At 45.8% G+C, this 22,510-nt stretch overlaps 1 protein-coding gene across 12 annotated transcripts in view; it reads left to right on the plus strand.

Annotated features, from left to right (window-relative positions):
* LOC114788011 (receptor-type tyrosine-protein phosphatase mu) overlaps positions 1-22,510 on the plus strand; it is a 166,949-nt gene that overhangs the window by 30,651 nt on the left and 113,788 nt on the right. For 7 of the 12 annotated variants that reach the window (XM_028976076.1, XM_028976079.1, XM_028976080.1 and 4 more), the window contains exons 2-3: positions 8,105-8,227; positions 10,211-10,213. In XM_028976076.1, the coding sequence (XP_028831909.1) occupies positions 8,105-8,227; positions 10,211-10,213 (126 nt within the window). The remainder of the gene's footprint in view (positions 1-8,104; positions 8,228-10,210; positions 10,214-22,510) is intronic. The other 5 variants (XM_028976077.1, XM_028976081.1, XM_028976087.1 and 2 more) reach the window with 1 other exon arrangement.

The raw sequence follows: 22,510 nt of genomic DNA on the forward strand, positions 1-22,510 counted from the left end.
GCCTCTTAAATTTCCTAACAAAAAAAGTTTTTTATTAGAACATTAGATCAAAGTTTAAAAAACTTTGGCTTATTGGCTCCACTTTCTGTGAACTTTCTGTGAAAATTTCTGTGAAATGCCAATGCCAATAAGCTTGCTCTAGTTTTCTGGATATTTTATGCAATTTGGAATTTAAATTTTTGTGTGTGACATTAATGTATTTACCGAACTTAAATCTTTTTAAGGGGAGAAGTGCAGTTCACGTGTCAGGATTGCCTGCAGCTGGGCTCCACACCGGAACCCAATCCTGACGCCCCATAAATGCCGGAAGTTTCCGCCCGTTCGGGGTCGCTGGCATTTTCGTGAACTCGCTGCACGAACTTGACCTAGTTTTGTTTTCATGTGTTTTGAGTTCTGGCAATCGCCACACGCCTACGGGTTAGTTTATGTTCTTTATTTAAGTTAAATTCGTTTTCGGCCACCGCGCCAGTCTTTATTTGTATTTCTTTGTTTATTGTTAATAAAACCCCGTTCCCAGCATGTCAGACCTCTGCGCTTCCTTCCCCCGTAAGTCCGTAGACGTGACAGAATGCCAGCGACCCCCCCAAAAGCGCAGAGGTAAAAAGCAGAGGAGAAGAAACGCCGCGAAGGACTCAGCCCGGCGCGGCGAACGCGGACGCCAGGGGAGAGACGCGCCGCCCGTTCTGGTGGAGCGTTTTCTCCCCGAGAAGCCGTGGTACGCGGCGCCGCGTGATGACGTCACCCCCGGGAAACTCCGCGAAACCCGGAAGCGACAACGTCGGCGGGTGAGTGGGCGGAGCGAGGACGTTGGCGTCGGCAGCAGCGAGGAAGTGACGTGGGCAGCGAGCGCAGAAGATGCGACCCACACGATCTTCGGCATGTCGAGCCAAGAACTCTGCGCTCTGCTGGCAAGGCTCCCTGTGGACTGGGACGACACGGACGACGACGAGAGCACGGGAGACGAGAGTTGGGCTCCGCCCATCGCGCCAGTCTGCGATCGTCGCAAGGTCCGTGGGGACCCACGTCACTTCCAGGGGGGTGAGAAGCGGCAACAACAACAGCGGCGTTCCTCCAGCGAGGAGGTGGGCAGCCTCCAGCCCGAATGGCCAGAGTACTGCCCATGGGAGCTTATCGCGCCATGGGTCCAGGATGTCCGCAGGGTGGACGACCCTCGGAGTCACCGGTGGGAGGACACGGATGACGAAAGCGATGATGATGTGGATTTTCGGTGGGCGGTCGGTGCCGGGATGGCTCCGCCCAGCGTGCGCGTCCGAGATCATCGCGGCGTCCGTGATGACCCATGTGACTTCCGGGGGTACGAGGTGGACACGGACGACGACCAGGATGACGCCGTTTGGGCAGTCGGTGCCGGGATGGCTCCGCCCATCGCGCCCATCCAGGATCGTCACGAGGTCCGTGGAAACCCACGTCCCTCCCAGCAGTGTGAGGAAAGCTGGTGGAAGAGGGCGACGGGAGGTCGCCAGCCAGCAACTGCGCTGCCGGGACTGCCTCGCAGGGAATCCTCCATTCCTGCTCCAGTCGCCGACCCGCCTTCCCTCTGCCCGGACGTTCCCCAGCGAAATGGCAGCGCAGCACCAGCGCCCACACCTGCTGGAGAAGACGTCCACCCCCCTCCACACCACACACCTACCACCATCTCCAGCGACGTGCCCAGCCCCGTGTGGGACAGCCCAATTGTCCCGGGACCCTTCAGTGGGGCAGCAGACACTGATAAGACCACCACCATCCTATCGTGTCTGCTTGGGTCAGCATGGGGCTGGAGCGCAGCCCTCTGGCAGCAGGGAGAGACAGACAGCAGTTTTCGGGACTTCCAGCAGAGACTGAGGGCGGAGTTTGATCGGCCAGAGCCTGAGCCAGGGATCGAACTCTGCCCCTCCACCACATCCAGCGCCAGTCAGGATCCGGGGCAAGAAGACCAAGCACTGGCGGGCGACGAGAAGGTCGCGCCTCCCGAGATCCTGGCTGTGCCCCCTGAGGAGGTCCCGGAGTGCTCAGAGAGGGAACTAGACGACCCTCTCTTCTGTCTGTCTCTGTCTGTGTGTGTGTGCGTGGCATATGTGTCCGTATGTCGCCCCCACTTACCCTCTTTGTGTCCACCAGATGGTGACCCAGCAGCAGAGCCGAACCCCAGGGAGGGAGTTCCCAACCTGACTGCACCGGTCCAAGGCGAGGTGGACGAGCCCCAAGGTACCCCTAAGTCCAGCCGGGGGGGGTGCTCCCCCAAAGAATTTTTTGGGGGGGTGCAGTTCGGGTTGGGGACTCCTCCTGAGGGGAGGGGAGGTGGGGAAGCGATGGAGCTGGGTCCTCCGGTAGCCAGTGAGGAGGGCGGGCCAGGCATGGGCCTGCGTCTGCCTCCAGAGGGGTGGAGCGCCATAGAGCCCCCGGGTAGGCATGAGGACCCAGCTGGGACAGACAGGAAGAGGGCCTGCTTGTCCCAACGGACGCAGAAGGGGCTAGCCGGATGGTCTGGCAATGCCCCCCCCTTGGCACCAGGGCCGTGCAGCGAGAGGGGCTGCATAGTCCCAGAAGGCACCAGCCTGGGGTGCCTGGAACAGTCGCCGGAGGCTCTGGGACAATCTCCCTGCGCGGTGCAGGGGGTGACACAAGACGTGTCAGAGGGGACATGTGGAGACAGGGCCCACACGTACCCAGATGGATCGGCCCTGATTATTGTGTGCAGGTACGGGAGTCCGGGGCCGCCATGCGGGACCACGCCGGGGAGCCAGGCCGAGGGTCCGGGGCCGCCAAGCGGGACCACGCCGGGGAGCCAGGCCGAGGGTCCGGGGCCGCCAAGCGGGACCACGCCGGGGAGCCAGGCCGAGGGTCCGGGGCCGCCAAGCGGGACCACGCCGGGGAGCCAGGCCGAGGGTCCGGGGCCGCCAAGCGGGACCACGCCGGAGAGCCAGGCCGAGGGTCCGGGGCCGCCAAGCGGGACCACGCCGGGGAGCCAGGCCGAGGCACCGGGGCCGCCACGCCTGACCACGCCGGGGAGCCAGCCCGAGGCACCGGGGCCGCCACGCCTGACCACGCCGGGGAGCCAGCCCGAGGCACCGGGGCCGCCACGCCTGACCACGCCGGGGAGCCAGCCCGAGGGACCGGGGCCGCCACGCCTGACCACGCCGGGGAGCCAGCCCGAGGGACCGGGGCCGCCACGCCTGACCACGCCGGGGAGCCAGCCCGAGGGACCGGGGCCGCCACGCCTGACCACGCCGGGGAGCCAGCCCGAGGGACCGGGTCCTCCAAGGGGAGGATACAGCAGGGCAGGAGCCCTGTGGTTGCCGCCGTCCGCCCCGCCGCCTCCACTGATTGTACTGTTGGGGCTCCGAGGACGTAGCCCTTGGAGGGGGGGCTCTGTCAGGATTGCCTGCAGCTGGGCTCCACACCGGAACCCAATCCTGACGCCCCATAAATGCCGGAAGTTTCCGCCCGTTCGGGGTCGCTGGCATTTTCGTGAACTCGCTGCACGAACTTGACCTAGTTTTGTTTTCATGTGTTTTGAGTTCTGGCAATCGCCACACGCCTACGGGTTAGTTTATGTTCTTTATTTAAGTTAAATTCGTTTTCGGCCACCGCGCCAGTCTTTATTTGTATTTCTTTGTTTATTGTTAATAAAACCCCGTTCCCAGCATGTCAGACCTCTGCGCTTCCTTCCCCCGTAAGTCCGTAGACGTGACATCACGTGAGGATGCTTTTGTTTCAGGTGCTGCAGTCTTTTACGCTCACCGTTATCTTAATTTTCCGCCACTGCCATAGAGTGCGAAATAAATCGTGCTGCTTTAAAACTTTGAAATGTGCTTCAGTTAAAACAGTCAGTGTAAAACAATGATACCAGTGCTGCGCAGTAGTCGACAAAGTGGGAGTAATACGATAATAGATGGGCTTTGGTGACTAATTAAACGAAGCCTTGAGGCAGAGAATTTACCTCAAATATTTTTTGTATTCCAATCATTCGAGTTACTTGAATACTTGTTTCAGCCCTACATGCGCACACACACACACACACACACACACATCCCAGCCAGTGTGCTGTTTCTGAATGCAGAGCTTTCCACTCTGGTATTGATTTGAATATCAAACAGCAATGAAAGACACTTCTTCTCCTTTTTCTTCTGTCCACCTGCTGTGTTGGGGGTCTATGACTGGAGGCTGGTGGGCTGGCAGCCATTGAAATAAGCCTTCCTGTAATTTCACCAGAAATCAGGCCAAGGCTTAAACTGACATTTCACTAGGTTCATTTTCTTTAAATGATTAATCTAATGTGCGTAACATTTGTAAATTCTCATATTTTGTGATGTTTTAAAACTCCAGCATGGTCTTAATGGCAATTTGCTGCTCAGTTGGCTTGTTTTATGACTCATATAATTCTATTCCAAACTTAGTCAATAAAAGTAAAGTAAATGCATTAATAACAGACATAAAAATCTAAATTCCAAAATGATTGAATTGTTTTTGTCCTAAACATGTAATGTTCTCTGTGTGCCAGGCAAAGTGAGAAAGGTATAGTGATAAAATATCATTGCTGCATGGGAATGATTTTATTAGATGGAAATTAAATATCTTAGTCATAGTAGTCTTTAGAGTCCTGGTGAGAACCTCATGTCTGAAATGTATGAATTTACAGCTTTTTTTAATAACAGCAGCAGTGATTGCTTGGGCTCTGTACAAGCGATCTGTATTTATCTTTAATTCATCTCTCTACTGTTGTCAGGATCCAGTCCGAAATGGGGGTTACTCCGGTCCGGGTCAGGATCAGGATCCGGACCGGAGTTTCATTGTTGTCCTGTGTAATGTTCCCTAATCGTTTTTACCTGTGTTAATTGTATAAAGCTGCCCTGTTCGTTTCTGTCCGCTGTCAGGTCTTTGAAGTTATGTTCTATGTTCACCAGTGTCTTCGTCTCGGATGTCTCCCCTGTCCTGTGATTCACCATTAAACCCCTGTTCCGTGATGTCAGGTGAAAGCGTCCTTCATTCTTCGTCATTCCTCGTCACTCCACGTCCTCCTCTACGTTCACCCGCCGTGTCATGCCCGCATGGACGTGACAGAAAGACCTGACACACATTTGGACGCCACCTGACGCAGCCCCGCTGATCGGAGGAGCCGCGACTCGCCGGGAGGACGCCGCCAGTTTCCTTGTCCCTGGCCTTCCATGGCTTCATTCAGCAGGGTCCCGACCCCTGCCTCTCAGTCCCGTGTCTGGCGGCGTTGAAGGTGAGGAGCGGCCATTCAGCGGGGCGAGCCGGAGACTGACAGGGAGCGGCGGACGCATGCGGACGAGGTGCCGGTACCACACTGGCCCGAAGCCGTCTGCGCTGGACACCCGCCGCTCGTCCATCTGAAATACTGGACCATTCATTCATTCAGTCATTTATCACTCCTCCCTGTTCATCTTCTTTTCTCTCCTGGAATCGATTCCGTTCGATTCCTCCTGTCCACTCGAACCCTTCAGACTGTGTATGGACTTTTCCTCCCTCCTTCATGGACTGCTCCATCTGGCCCGCCAGGTGTCGTGCCATAAAAGGGGGGATTCTGTCAGGATCCAGTCCGAAATGGGGGTTACTCCGGTCCGGGTCAGGATCAGGATCCGGACCGGAGTTTCATTGTTGTCCTGTGTAATGTTCCCTAATCGTTTTTACCTGTGTTAATTGTATAAAGCTGCCCTGTTCGTTTCTGTCCGCTGTCAGGTCTTTGAAGTTATGTTCTATGTTCACCAGTGTCTTCGTCTCGGATGTCTCCCCTGTCCTGTGATTCACCATTAAACCCCTGTTCCGTGATGTCAGGTGAAAGCGTCCTTCATTCTTCGTCATTCCTCGTCACTCCACGTCCTCCTCTACGTTCACCCGCCGTGTCATGCCCGCATGGACGTGACAGATCTGAAAAACGATTAGGGAACATTACACAGGACAACAATGAAACTCCGGTCCGGATCCTGATCCTGACCCGGACCGGAGTAACCCCCATTTCGGACTGGATCCTGACAACTGTGACTCTAACCGCTACTCTTTATTCTTTTTTTTTTGGTGCACGATCATTCGTACATCATTTGTAATAGCACTAACCTAACCTCTTAACAACTGAGGAACCAGCACCATGGACAGCTCCTCTTTATTATTCAGTATCTACATTATGTTAATGCACTAGATGGAACATGGTGGGGCACCCACCCACCGCAATAAGTAGCAGTTAATCTGCTGAAATGAAGACCCCTCCTAGGTACATAGGAGCTTCTGGACTCTATATGTGGCAGGCAGTGTCCTGCCATTGGTGCGGGGTGGTTTGGGTCTGTCACAACACCAAGGAAGTGGTGGACCCAGGTGCAGTTGGAATACAAAAAGGTTTATTGAATAACTGGATGAACAAACATTAGGGGCCTACTTTCGGGACACTTGCACCACATCTGAAACACACAACACAACCAAAGCCATTCATACACATAAACAAGACCCAGAATCCCACTGACTCTGACCATGACCATTAAAACTGCTGGTGTGGCAAACACTGGATCGTTACAGGGGGGAATGGAAAAGGGAAAACGATGGACTGATGCTTTCACTGGAATCGGTAAACAAAGTATTATCTGCTTTTCAGACAGCATATTATAGGGGTCAGATGCCCCCATTATGTTTTTGTGCAGCTGAGGTGCATATAATGCTGAGCCTGAGTGGTGCCTTTTTCCCTAGAATTGGGGTCTACTTATGTGAACTCATGTCTTTTGATGGAGGCTGTATTTCTTTCTGCAGTCTCACAGAATTTGTTTTGGCTCTCAATGAGAATTTGACCTTTTTTGGGGGGGGGGGGTTTAAATATGTGCATTTCTCATAAAAATGGACTGACATTTTCTGATATTACTGGCAAAAATGACATAAGAATGTTGTTTCAATGTGTTTCAATGTGTTAACTGACTTTGATTTTTATACCTTAGTGTCCATTTCAGCGAATATAGTATTGATATGAGGGTGTATATAACATGTTACAAGTGACTGGTGGTTTATATAGAGCTTGGAGAGAACTTGATCACTTATTATTTTTTTATTCATTATGCATTTTTATTTTGTTTGTATAATGTGCCTATGATTTGATAACTTGCTATATATTCTGTACTTCATTTTTCTACTCTACAAAGGATTAAATGATACAAATGAATCATTAGTGCAGTTTGGAATGTGCAGGCTCTCCTTGTGCAGATTACCCCATGCTGGTGTCACCCCCCCTGGCTTCACTGCCTGACACTAAATGTCACGGCTCTGATGAAGGCTGCGCATTAGGCCACAGTTCACAGCCGCTGCATGTCAGAGAGCAAGTGTGAATCTCACAGGTGATGATGAATCTTCCCTGACAGCCCAGCATTGCTTCACTGCATAGTTTGTGTGTGCATTTGTGAGGGAGCGAACTAGGTGTAACCTAAATCCCCCCCAACAGACCTTTCCTCACACACACTTTTCTGGACATTGTTAACTCTAGCATGGCAACAGCTCTCTGGTGTTTTATTATTGGTGATCATGCAAACCAGAAGAAATGTTTTCCATTAGATATTTCTGTTTTGGCAAAGACTCTATATGGCTATAGGGAGAGCTTGCACCAGGCTCCAAATGGCATTTAGCTGCTAAACTTGTTAACAGAATTCTGCCCTTAGTGCAGTTATTTAGAAATACTGCAGTCTACTAAGAGCTCGTTCAGGCGAGTGGGTGGATGGGGCATTAGGATGTATGTGTGGCAAAGGCGGATGAGTGCAGATGAAGCTGGCTCCGGTGCCGCCGCTGTAAATTGAATCAGATTTATGCCTGCTGGTGCAGCTCGAACATAATGCTTAACGATGATAGAGTTTGAGCTCTCCATACTTGTCACAGTGAAATTGGCTTGCCGTGTCACTAATGATGGTAATATATGTTGTGCCTTGTCTGTGGCAGTAATCCCTCACTCTGTCTCACTTAAACGCCTCTCATTGTTTGGCATATTGCATTATGAATACCGGTATTAAAAAACAGAGTGAACGGGAGGAGGAATGCAATTTATGTGTTCATTCATTTTGCCTGTCTTACTAATGGAAACGCTACAACAATATGAATTTCTTCCTTTTTGTCACAGGCGACTGCAACTTTGAGAAGCCGTTTAGCGCGTGCGGCTACAGCCAAGGCAGGGATGACGACCTTGAGTGGGAGCAAGCCAACACGAATGAGAAGCCCTCCTCTGACCCCTGGATGCCTGCAGGTGAGTCAGGTTGTGCAGCGATGACTGGCTTATCATTTTTGCTCATACATCACCCCTGCCGGTCCGGATCATGACAGTACTCCCCCCTCAAAGGCACTACCACTAGGAGTGCCCCACAAAACTGTCCATGAATGGGGGGAGGAAGTCCATAAGGACGAGTGGCGGCAGTCCTGCACCGGCGGCGTCAGGCCCGGGCCAAAGCACGGCTTGTCCGTGGGGGACCGGCATCCTGTCCGCAGGCACCGTCACTCCGGTCAGTCTCCGGCACGCCCCGCTGGAAAGTTCGCCACCTCCCTCATCTCGGTTAATGAAGGGACCAGGCCTGTGATCTCCAGCTAAGATAAGAAGCACATTTGCAGGGCAGGCAGAGGTATTTCCAGAGCCTCTCCCATGGTTTCTGGTAGAGGGATGCTCAGAGACTCCCCCATGTGCCTCTGCCTCCCTCTTATGAGGTGGTCTTGGGAATGCAGAGGCTTACCCCCACCAGAACAAGTTGGAGGCTGGCTCTTCAGCTCCTTGGACTCTCTCTCCTCTGGTTTCAGACTGCCTTTTTCAGGATCCAGTACATCGGGTCCACCACGCTCTCCTCCATGGGCCACCCATTCTTCCTTCCATCATCAGCCCTGGGGCTGGGTCCCCTAAGATAAAATGCAATGCCCCAAATGACTTTGGCTAATCACATCCCCAGGCTGGACCAGTAAACACTGTAATCCCAGTCATTCTCAACAAGCAATTCCTTAATCAGGGACAAATACACCCTGATCAACTGGAGGAAGTCATCTTCCTCTTCATGAAAGTGAAAGTGAAGTGAGTGTCATTGTGATATACTGCAGGATAACACATGGTGCACACAAGGAAACGTGTCCTTTGCCTTTGGTGAGGGCAGCCATGACAGGCACCCGGGGAGCAGTGTGTGCTTTGCTCATTGGCACCTCAGTGGCACCTTGGCAGATCGGGATTCAAACCGGCAACCTTCTGATTACGGGGCCGCTTCCTTAACTGCTAGGCCACCACTGCCCCTAAAACAGGATTATTTGTCAGAAGTGGGATTCAAACTCACGCCTCCAGGAGAGACTGCAACCTGAACGCAGCGCTTAGACCACTCGGCCATCCACTGTAGCCATTACCCAGAAACTCACACTCAATGGTGCCAATCCTGGTTTCTCCTCTGTCTTTTTCTCATTTTGCCAACACTTGTTGCATCTATTTTCTAAGAAACATCTGAGAGTCATTCAGGTGCCGTTGGGCAAACTCCTGCCGGGCTCCATGTGCCTCTTACAATGGAGTGGCTTCTGTCTAGCCACTCTACCAAACAGGCCTGTTGGTGGCCTGCTGCAGAGATGATTGTCCACTGTGTTCTTGGTCACCTCCCTGACCAAGGTCCTTTTCCCCCGATCACTCAGTTTAGGTGGCCGGCCAGCTCTAGGAAGAGTCCTGGTGGTTTTGAACTTCTTCCACTAAAGGATGATAAAGGCCACTGTGCTCATTGGGCCCTTCAAAGCAGCGGAAATTTTTCTGATAAACATTGTCCTTAAAACATCACTGTAGTTAAAATGTTAGCTTTGGTACAATAATTCTTTAAATTGTAATACCTGTTGCAAACCAAGCAGTACAGTAGCAATTTAAGCAACTCATTTTGGTTTGTGTTTTGCTTTTTTATTTGTACGCTAATCTGAGCTTTTGTACTGTTATCTGAGTCAGCCTTGACTATTCAAACAGTACACTGTAGAATGGTCGACTGGAAACCATTAAAACTGTGTATCCTCACAATTGTGAGGAAAAATGTTTTCAAACATGCATAGCATAAATTCTATCCTTCAATTTTCTGCAGCTCAGATGTTTGACATACCTGTTTTAATAACCAGAAAGCATTGGGCTGCTTCACAGTGTACACTGGAGCATTGAGATTCTTTTGATGCCTGATGTTTTTTCATATGGTCTCATGTTTCCCTGTAATCCTTTTTCTCATGCTGGCTATGAAAGAACGTGAGTAATCCAAGACAAAATGTGTTAATATTTTAATACCAGATCACATGTAGTTGTAAAAACCTGAAAACATTTGCTGTATTGACGTTTTCTATTCGTGCAGTGGGCATGAAGCAGGCATTTTTATTTAATACAGCAACTTTGTTGGGAGCACAGACAGACCTCCAAGTTTGATGTGTTATGCTGCCATTGGCAGGTTCCACATCAAAATCCCATTTAATCTGTATCTTTGAGACAGCATTTGTAATTTATACAAAAGTAGGAAATAAAAATAAATATACATTTTAGTTAATATTTTTTTTCTCATAATGCTCTCTGTAGCATATTCAGAGTTTTTTCTGCATTTTTTGTTCTTTTCAATGTTCTCTTCATCTCTCGCTCTCTCCCTCCTCTATCAGTCTGACTCTGAGTCTAATGTTCCATTGATTGCTTTTCATTTGATTTGAAATGAGGAAATATCACTACTGGGGAGCTGACAGCACCTAAGGAATTAGACTAATGGAGAATCCTCTGTTTTTTTCATGTTGTTACAAAGATAGCATTTCAAACTAATGGGTATTGTTTTCCCCTTAAATCTGACGCCTAATCACACAAAGGCTGTCTTGCAGATAGATTACATCCATCCTCACCCTGAAGTCACCCGCCCCTTTCCCAAGTGGCATAGACAGAATTCATTAGGACTACTCACAAATTTTAAGATGTGTGTGTATGTGTGTGTTCTTGTAAGCAAATGACTTTGTTTACTCTGTGTGCATCTGCCTGTATGTGAAACAGTGCTAATATCAGTAATGTGTCTGTGTGTGACACTTGGGGTTTGTTTGTATAAGGGTATATCAGTCTGTGTGTCCCAGCAATTTTGTTTGTGTGTTTTTCACACTTGACACTTGTGTGTGTGCTTGTGTGTGTGCGCGTTTGGGCTCTGTGCTCCTCACCAGGAGAAATGACCTGCCAGTGAGAGGAGCGTTTCCTTTCTCCGGTAAAATTGATTTACGTTGGTACACAACGAGCCCAAGCCAAGTGGGTTCCGATGGCAGGCTTTGACCTACAAATTGACACTGCCCATGCGGTTTAATTTAACATCTCCTGCCAGACACGTCTGCCTAAAGAGTCGTATTTGCATGTGGACATGATTGCATCTTCTCTCCTCCACACCCGCAGACCCCCCCAATGGAGTGCCCACTCCCTGGGCTGGACCATTCTCCTCCTGTCCCTGTTGGTAATTAGTGGGTTCTGGCTCCATCTCCATCTCCGTCCTCTTAGACTCCATCCCCGCGCTGCCACTGAGAGTCATTGTGCAGCCCCTGGGGGCACGGGGAAGAGAGATGTGATAAAGCTGCTCCCCTGAAGCATCTGATTATGTGCCTACAAACTGAAGTGCAGGCTTAATGGGTGGAAGGAAAAATACACAAAACCTGTGTCACAAATGGCCAGAAGCCTGTAACAGGTTCAAATTGCTTTACTTTTTGTTCATAAAAGGACATATGTTGTTTTGTTGTTTTAATTGTAATTACTGTAAGGCCATATGCAACAAGCGAGCCAGTACATACATTGTGAGCTAATTCATATTTGAATTGCCCGCTTGTTTTCACCAGAGGCATTATGTGAGATCTCTTGTGCAATTATAAGACTGCAGAACCTCAAATGTGAAAAAGAAAAGGAAAGTTCCTCCAATGCCTATTTTAAAATGTGAAAAGCTTGTCTGCTTTTTTGAATATTGCTTTGTCTCTTCTGGAGTGATTCATGTTTGCTCTGCTTTCGGATAGATTACTCACTTGGGACATATTTGGCCCTGGACTGCCACACAAATCCCCGTGCCCAGCCCAGACCGGATCACAGGCAGCCAGCTGAGCCCTCCACCATCATAGAGCTCTTAGCATGCATTGGAAAAAAATGATGTGGACGTACACCTGTTTTTTGATAATGGGTTACATACCTGTCTGAGTTTCTTTTCATCTACAGATTTTAAGTTTCATTTGTGTCCAAAAAAAGAAAATTGATTTAAAATTGATTGAAGATATTACATTCTAACTGTAGATTCAGGGGACAACTTATGTTTTTTTTATTTAACAAGACAAAGAAGAGCTTTTCTACAATGGTCTTTTCTATATGGCTATAAATGGCTCAGTAAATGAAACAGAATAAAGATCCAATCCCAGCATTCCCATCATGACCACTTCATAGGATGTAAACATGCAGTGCTAATAGTTGTGTGTGGCGAGGCCATGCCATGTCCTCTGAAAAGCTGTGGTTGTAGTGATACAGAGAGCGGTTCTGGGTTAACATTCTGTGGTACAATCCAGGAAATGCTAGGAAAGCCAAACTTAAATCAAGGCTCAAGAACACATACATACACCGTACTGTATGGTGTGAGTGAGTGTACATTATAATATGGTGTAGTTCCTGAATGCCGCTCACCTGTACATTCTTGGGACATACTCCTCATGAACCTTAAATCGATAAATGGATTTAATAATTAATTAAAATTTGGATGCAGAGATGAAAAATGCCCCAAGCTCCAGGCAAGCATGACCACTTTGAAATGGCAACATTATTCAATAGAACGATTCAAAGACACCCATATTTCCTAGGGCATCGCTTCTTAGGTCACGTGATATCTGAAAATCATGAACACATGCACACACAGGTCACTATTTTCAGATATATTTTAATGTGGTCTGATTTCAAAATGTCAAAATGCGTGCATGAACACAGTCACACTGCATAAGATCACATGTCCCTCAACTGATTCAGCCAATGATAGGGATCATTACTTTAACAATTTTGTATTTTGAATGTCGAGTTTAACATTTTATTACCATTGTGTATCATTAATGAAAAATATATAAAGTATCTCACAGCTTTACAATGAAATATCTTTTACCTCATCAGCAATGCATCTTAGTCAAGAAAACAGGGTCTTTGATGTATTTTTCCTTTTTATTAAGGAAACATGTGAAGGTGCCCCTGTGCTGAACAATTAAAGTTGTGTTGCTCCAGAAGGACTGTCCCTGTAATTTGTGACTGCAAGGCGCTCTGAAGAAGAGCATGAGCTGAATGAGAGTGCAGCAGTTGTTCTAATCTGTTGAAAGAGTATCAGACATCGCTGTGAAACTCTGTTTCAGCTGATGATCTACATTTTGGAGATGTTTAGACCTAATGACTGTTTCTATGGCAGCGAGGAGAATGTAAAGCATCTGGGAGGAGCCTCCTTGGCTGCCAGATCTGAGCTGCTTCAGGTCACATTTTCACACTGCAAATCAATCGCCTTTCTTCATTAAACGCCCAGGCTTCAACTTCCACATAAGTAGCACTATCACTGTCATTGATCTGAAAGTGAACCTTAATGTGTGCTTCAGACTGCCGCAAGGCCCCAGCGCTCATTAAGGCCCTTACACAGATGCTGCTCCTGACAGATCATGTTGTACCGTCTTGCATTTTCCTTTCATGCAAACAGGACAACCTTTGTCACCTTTCTATTTTAATTATTTTTAATAACTTACTGTATTACTACAGCTGAGGATATCAATACAGATTTAGCACTTCCGTTCATCTTTCAGTGTTAAGAAATCAGTAAGTATGATTAAGAGGGGTTGTTGTTTTCTTAGAGACTACATTTTTGTTGCAGTTTGATTAAACAGAAAAAGTCTAAAAGAGAATTATGAAGGTGAGGTAAAAGAGCCACAAGTAAAAGCACCGAGGAAGCCACTGAAGGTTTGAAGAAACCGGTGACGACTGTTTCTGGCTCCTCAGGCCCCGTTGGGGAGTCCCCAAGTGTGTGTTTTTGTCCTGCATGGAGGCGCCTGCATACCCTGGCCACATTTGTGAGGCTCAACAGTGCCTGCTCACCATGCACAGACATGGCCGTGAGAGAAGGAAAGACAGAGCGAGACATGGTCGTAAATACAGCATCTGGTCTGCCTCTCTCTTCCGTGACCTCCAGTGGCCTGCAGCTGTGGACACGCACAAACACACACACACACACACACACACACATGCCCAACCACAACCTCCCTCTTAAAAAGACAAGCAGCTCGTACCCGCCCAGGGCCCTCACACTAAATATAAACAATAAATAAAAAAAATGCATCAGTAGACCCACTGTTGAGCAGAAACCCAGCATTTATGTGGCATATGCTGGTGACTGGAAACACCACAAGAGGGGAAAAAAGATCGCATCACAGGGACCAAAGCTGCTGTGGCTTAGAGTGTGGGGAATGGCCGTGCAATACTTATTTATAGATGCCACAGTTGTGTGATGGCAGACAGTTGTTGTAGCATTTAATAGATGTCAGCTGCTAGACCTCTGGGCTCTGAAGGGTGTAGAAGGTATGTAGAAAAATGAAACATGCTCTTTAAATATCATCAAATTTACAGACATTCAGCATACACTTACCATCAGCAGAATGGAAAGGCATTTATTTTAACAGGCATGAGAAACAGCAAGTCACTAAAACATGTTGCAGCTAAGATTGTACAATTAATCGATTTTATATTACTCATTTTGAAGATGTCACCAGTATTGCAGAGATTGGGATTTTTATTTAATATACAAAGGTTTTTAAAAAAATCATATAAAAATTGATGACTGGCAAGGATGTCCACAAAATATAACTTATGTTACAGGTTAACAGGTTTTAAGTCAAGTCTAAGTCAAGAGTGTTTTAGTCAAGTCTGCATATCCTTGCAACTTTATTTAAAGTTATGACAAAAATGATCACAACTTAATGAGTCTGAGTCAATTTACAGATATTACCAATTGGGGATCATAATTTTATGTTAAAATTATCATGATAGGATAAGGTTAAGACCCAAAATGGATAGACTAGCAGCGATGGAAAATGTGTAATATTACCTAGCTTTCTGAGTTGGAGCCTGCAAAATTGACCACATGAAATAAAATTGACAATTCATTAATACCAATGAAAAATTAAACACATATGATGCAATATGGCATCTGACTGTGTACAATGCTATTTTGGATTTGCATTAACCTGTTGGATTCTTGCTTTACATTAACATTTAGAGCATTTAGCAGATGCCCTTATCCAGAGCGACTTAATATCAGTAGTTACAGGGACAGTCCCCCTGGAGCAACTTAGGGTTAAGTGTCTTGCTCAGGGACACAATGGTAGTAAGTGGGATTTGAACCTGGGTCTTCTGGTTCATAGGCGAGTTAGTTAACCACTAGGCTACTACCACCCTATTACTGATTCAGCTTTATACCCAATAGACCACAGAGATCAAATATAATCTCTGTGAACAAAACTCAACTTTCAATTTCAGGAAAAAGGATGTTCATGTTCATCACTTCTTAGTATTCAGATAATAAAGCCATTTAAACTGATAAGGAACTCAATTTCCTCATTTTAAATGATCCAAACACCTTAAACATCTAGTGTCTTTACAAATACTAACTGAGTGATGTGAAAATTGCAGTACAAATGGGTTCATCTCACCATTTTACTGTTGGGTACAGTCACTTTTAATACACTTTCAACAAGATTCAGTTCCTTTTTTAGAGTTTATAAAGCTGCTTTTTTGCTAACAGAGTGTTTCGGCATATTTTATAGGCAGCCCAGCTGCTTCGTCTCAGGCTGTCGTAGAACTTTCTGGTGACATGTCCCCAGAGAACCGTTGTGGTGGAATAATGGGCCGGGAAACAGCGGAACGGAAGTCATCTAATGGAGATTAATTAGTTTTTTTCCCTCCTTTCTCTATTATGCTAAACACTGTATCAATCTTGGCTGCAGCTCAATGGCTTATTGTTTTGCTGCGATGGTTGTCTCTAAATATGGGGTGTGTGGGTTTATTTTATTCATGCTAAATCTTTCAGTACTTTTCTGAGTTGAGGATAGTTCAGGACTATTAATTTTTTGAAGGATGTCTTTATATAATAAAATATATGGATGAGCCACTATGAGTGCAGAGGCCATTAACAGTAAAAAAAAGGTCATGAACATTTCAGTTGTGACAATGAATATCAGCTTACAAACAAAAACTGCATAATACACATAGTGGATTGTTGGGGCTCTTCACCTTTGAGCAAATTATCCATATAATTAAATAAATGCATTTTAAAAGCCCTAGTTTGTATTGTTACTAATGGATTAAGACTTTGATGATAAACTGTGAACTGTACAGGGTAAAAAAATATTGTGCCAACTAAAAACAATAAGATAACTTATTTCACTCCAGGTCTTGAGTAAAGTTACATTTTAAGATGTAAAAACATTGATGTTGAGTTCTCACAATTAAAATGGCATTGACATTTACTTAAAATCTTAATTTAACTCAATTGATTGTGTTAAATTTACTGAGTTGGACTAGTAATTCCAGGGTAAGTATGCTGATTGCAGCGTTATTGTTAATGTTCTACAACAACTATATCACTTTATTTGTAACAGCAAAGGTTAGCAGTACATAACTACATCTAAGGTGAACGCTGATGTGGCATGATTTCATGAATGACATAGTGAGACAACATGTACAATGAGTTGCAAAAGCAGTAAATAAATAAAAGAAACTAGATGGTGGCTAACAGACCTTTTGTCTCATAACCATTTTATCTGGTTTTGTTGAATGAATAAAATTTGTCTAAATTGACTTCCCAAATTTACTCTTCTTTGTTCACTAATTTAACGAACTTTTTGCAAATTGCCTTTTTTACAGTGTATGGTTTTGACGTCAATGAACTAGTTGTGAAAGTGAAGTGAAACACAGCACAGCACATGGTGCACACAACGAATTGTGTTCACCCTTGGGTTGTTACCTTGCTCAGTGGCGCCTCAGTGGCACCCTGGTGGTTCGCAAACTGAAATGGCAGCCTTCAGATTACGGGTCTGTTTCCTTACCCGCTACGCCACCACTGCCCCTGTTTTTTGCATACAGATTTTTACCTCTCACATTAATATATGACAAGGTGAGCAGTGGTATCCGATTGTTGTCCAGATGTCTGAGTAGATCTCTTTCTTATCTCCTTTCTTTAAATGTGCCATATTAAGAAAATTTCACTTTGTGAGATTATTTAAAATTAATACTAGTTCCCCTAAACTGTCTATGGTCCTGCGGTGGCTAGAAATAGTGATTTTTATAAAGAGTGCTTTGGCCATTCTGCTTCAACTTTCAGAGAGCAGCAGCTCAGATGGTTGGATCTGGAATGCCTCCCCTTGTGTCGTCAAAAGGGGAAAGGTTACCTCCCCTTTCTCATGCTGTGTCAACCCAGAGAATTTCCCACCCTACCTCTTTATTTTAGTTATTTATTTATTTAAAAAAGGAACTCCACTTACCACCATGGCTTGAAAATGTGAAGCATTCCAGTTGTTCAAGGATTGGATCTAAAAACAAGCACAGTCTTTTTTTTTTCGCGCAGTCACGTGATACTCTGAAGCTGACACGACTTCCTGTTTGCACCAAGCATTGTGGTTGGTGAATGTCGTTGATGTCATTTCCACGAATGCCCCCTAACTTCTATAGGCCACTCTCCTTTGAGTGCATCTCATGCCAATGTTTACTGCCATGAGGACAATTGGAAATAAATGTAATTAAAATAAATCTCAAAATAGAATGCTTTGATGCTACGCTTCATGGCTTTTGGCTATATAGAGGTAGAGGTTTCAATCACTGTCATTAAGAGATAACTGTGTCCACTCCATTGTATTAGATGTGCAAAGCACAAAAATATGAGATTATGAAATTTCATGATAGCGAGCATAAAAAGAAGACATTAATATTAGCTAATTGTGTTGGCAGACTTATGTGTGAATCTCATGTGTGTTGTACATCCGAGGCAATGACGAACACACACACACGGACACCGTTGATGTGATCAAAGTACAGTTTATTGTGGCCAATTATGAACTTGTCCTGTTTCTACCCTGTGATGCATTTGCCAGGGCAACCGTCTGTTTCCCAGCATGCCACGTTTTGTGGAATTTCCAAATGAAACAGCCTCATGTTAGACTGTGATCTGTGGGAACTCAGATAATTTATTAATTCACAGCACCTTAATGCAATTTAGCCGTGCATAGATTAGGCAGTGTAGGCAGTGTAGGAGTGTAGCGAACAGTCTAATGATATCATGAAACGTTGAAATTTAACTGTTCTCTGGCCAATTCCCTTAGGGCACAAAAGATAACGTTACCCAACACTTTACCCCCCCCATACCCCCCATATTCGTGCAAAATTCTTGTGCATTCTTTCACGATTCATTTTACAAATATGAGCGTTTTTTTTCCTTTGCAAAATGTGCCAGGAGGCTTTTTAAAAGATCAAGAGCAGTAACAACCCACAAGTCAAAAACAGATCAGTCATTATCTTCACTCCCTCACTTGCTTTCACTCTCTTTTGCGCTTCGCTTTTCCTCCCGCACCCTTGCTTTTTTTATTAAATATTAATTTGTCTTGGATTTCAAAAATGGTCTCATAGAAACTTCTGGAAATTGGGTAGAGACCACAGCACCTCTCACTCACCATTTTCACCCCTGCCAGCGCATTTGATTGGTGGCTGGCGGTGCGAACAGCCTTGTCTTCTCTGACATTTGCAAGCGGCTCGCTGCTGCGCGACTCGGCCCCCCTTCAGCTCTGACCTCTTTGGGTTTTATTAGCAAATGGGAGCCGGAGGGTTTAGGTTTGAAAGAGCTGCCCCTTCATTCAGATTTCCGGCACATAATGATTTTCTCAGGGTTCGGGACCTATGAATGGGAGAGAAATAATGAGCAACAGTCATTATTGCAAATTCTACACCTCTCTCCACCCCTCGAAATGGCAAAAAACGGAAACCTGTAACATAAAGTATTTGTCCGGCTGTCTGTCAGCAGTTGGTCAACCATTTGATTCCTGGTCTCCCTGAAATGATTCCTCCTGCATCCAAGGAGCATTAGGTCTCGATCCCACCATTTTCATCCTGCAGTCATCTTTTTTTTAATCAGTTCTTGGTAAAACAGGGATTCAGAGGAGTTTCTATCACCCTGCCTGTGACTCCCCACGCCCATTTACAGATGGCAGGGGGATTTAGCCATTTAATGTCAGCTAATCACATTTCTAGATGTGCATGGTCCAGACACGCAAGACCACAACTCAATTCATTGATTCCAGCTTGGATATGTGCGGCGTGTTGTTTAAGACCTCTGGCAATCTTAGCACTTTTCTTAGCAATTACATAGGGAGCCTAATGACAAATGCTGCAGCTTGTGAAAAATATCTTTAGTACCTGCAAAGCCACAGTAGTGTATGTCTGAATTTCAAATGACTTCTCTCATTTAAACAGATTATTCGGGCTCACAGCGGCCTCATTGTTTAACATATACTAGCTGAGCAAATTCATTTGTCTTCATTAATGTAAGGAGGCTGTGCTTCAGTCTCTTTACTGTAGAAATTAATTACATTGTTAGTGCTGTAAGATAGGGGTAAATGTAAGAAGGAAAGTGTGAATGGAAAGACAGACAGACAGACAGATGGAATGCGGTAACGATGGAGGACAAGGAGATGAAGGTGTTTAATTGACTTGAAAGTCCTCTCACCACCCATTTGCAGTCATCAGTAATCAGCCACTGATTGAACGCTTCACTCCCACTGGCCTCTCTGACACTGATGCCAGATTAGCAGCAAATCCTCTGTTTTAAGTCAAGGGTTATTTTTCCTTCCGCCATAGGGAACAGTATGTGCAGGTGTACCATGGAGGACTTTGTAAGTTACAGAGGTCTCTCTTTCAATTTGAGGAGAGCAAGTAGAACAAGACGACAGAAAGTGGACTTTTGCAACTGTGAAATGCCACATTGTTCTCACACTTTCAGATCTAGTTGCATATACAGTGTATCATTAAAAATGTGTTTAGACTCAAATATAAAAAGTTTTGCAGGCAATGTTAAAATGTGTAATTAGTACAGTAGACTTTGGACACCTACAGTGCATTTTTTTCTGCGGTGAAAAGGCGCACTTGCTTTCTGAAGTTGTAGTGTGTGAGTTTTTATGGTTGACCTTTCGCTCTGCTCCTAATGAATGCCTGGAGAAGCAGGTGAGAGGAATCGCCAGCCACCATCCTCCTTTAATGAGCTGATTCATCTCAGCATGCCCTGCTGACAAAGACAGATGAAGACTATAGAGGCGACTATGAATTATTTTTGTCTTTTGTTTTCCTTCATTATTATTATTCATAATGACTAAGGTTCTTCTTTCATTTTTCACATACCACCTCCACAACATATGTTTAATCTTTTCATAAGATTTTGGGGAAAATTACATTTTGCACATTCATTGTTTCAGATGTCTGCAGGTCTATAGGAAAACATCTGGCACCTCTCTAAATGACCGTATGTACAATGTAATCACAAAATGATACAACTCTACAACATATAAACACATGTATTTACAGTGCATCCGGAAAGTATTCACATAAGTATGCACAGACTTTGCTCAGTACATTGTTGATGCACCTTTGGCAGCAATTACAGCCTTAAATCTTTTAGAATATTATGCCACAAGCTTGGCACACCTATCCTTGGCAGGTTTTGCCCATTATTCTTTAAGCTCCATCAGGATGGATGGGAAGCGTCGGTGCAGCCATTTTAAGATCTCTCTAGAGAGGTTCCATAGTATTCAAGGCTCGGCTCTAAGTTGTCCTGAAGCCACTCCTTTGATATCTTGGCTGTGTGCTTAGGTTTGTTGTCCTGCCGAAAGATGAACTGTCACCCAAGTCTGAGTTCAAGAGTGCTCTGGAGCAGGTTTTCTTCCAGGATGTCTACGAACATTGCGGCAGTCATTTTTCCCTTTTTGACAAGTCTCCAAACATCCCCACAGCATGTTGCTGCCACCACCATGCTTCACTGTAGGGATGGTATCTGGTCATGAGCGGTGACTGGTTTCCTCTACCATACATGCCTGATTGATGGATTGCTGCAGAGATGGTTGTCCTTCTAGAAGGTTCTTCTCTGTCCACAGAGGACCTCTGGAGCTCTGACAGAGTGACTACATTTACATTTACATTTACATTTACGGCATTTGGCAGACGCCCTTATCCAGAGCGACTTACAACGTGCTTTCAAGTTACCATCGATGAAGAGATCAATTCCGGTTCACTAGGACCCCAACTATGAATACATCTATTTTATTCACTCTGTTGTAGATTCTGTACACAAAGTTCGACAACAAGAAAATTACAATTTAATCTAAATATTCTTTAAAGAGGAAGGTCTTGAGCTGTCGTTTGAAGGTGCTCAGTGACTGAGCTGTTCTGACATCGAGGGGAAGTTCATTCCACCACCGAGGGGCCAAGACGGAGAAGCGTCTAGATGAATGTTTTCCTTTTACCTTCAGAGATGGAGGGACCAGGCGAGCAGTACTGGAGGCTCGGAGTAAACGAGATGCAGTGCGAGGTGTAATAAGGGCTGTGAGGTAGGATGGTGCTGCTCCATGTTTGGCTTTGTAGGCCAGCATCAGTATTTTGAACCTGATGCGTGCAGCTACTGGGAGCCAGTGGAGGGAGCGTAGGAGAGGGGTGGTGTGGGAGAATTTGGGAAGAATTTGACTATCAGGTTCTTGGCTGACTCCCTGACTCCCCTGATAGCTCAGTTTAGGTGGCCAGCAAGCTCTAGGAAGAATCCTTGTGGTTTTGAACATCTTCCATTCATTGGGACCTTCAAAGCAGCAGACATTTTTCTGTAATATTCTCCAGATTTGTCCCTCGAGACAATCCTGTCTCAGAGGTCTACAGACAATTCCTTTGACTTCATGTTTGGGTAGTGCTCTGACATGAACTGTCAGCTGTAAATAAAGAAATCAAATAGCGATTTATTTGACAAAAAAAGTGTATTAAAGACTGATCCGCATTGTTTCACATTGTTCCTTACATTGAAATATGAACTGCACTGTAACTAGCATACCACGATTAGAGAGAAAGCATCCTTGCTTGCATTTAAGTGGGCATGGCTTTAACCTGGGACAAAAGGAAGCAGTGTTTTTTCTGCCCCTTCTAAATACACACACACACACACACACACACACAAAGTGGGAATGCAGGAAGCTGATATTATCAGCATCTTACCACTCGCTGATTTTTGAGAGGAAAGGTAAATCTTGAACTTTGTTTACTCTGCTGCACGGCCCCTTAGACAGACAGAGCATCTGCATTCGCCAGGTTCCGTTCTCCCAACCGCAGTGTTGCTGCAGCTGCCTCCCTTCCACCTGCAGCCACCAACGCTCCAGTCTCTGGATGCGTCTGCACATTACCGCATCATCCCTGATATTAGCCAATGGAGCTCAGTCTGGGGTTGCAAAATCACGTTTGACTGTCCGTTTAAAATTG

The sequence above is a fragment of the Denticeps clupeoides genome, chromosome 4 (assembly GCF_900700375.1).
Source record: "Denticeps clupeoides chromosome 4, fDenClu1.1, whole genome shotgun sequence".
NCBI classification, from domain to species: domain Eukaryota; kingdom Metazoa; phylum Chordata; class Actinopteri; order Clupeiformes; family Denticipitidae; genus Denticeps; species Denticeps clupeoides.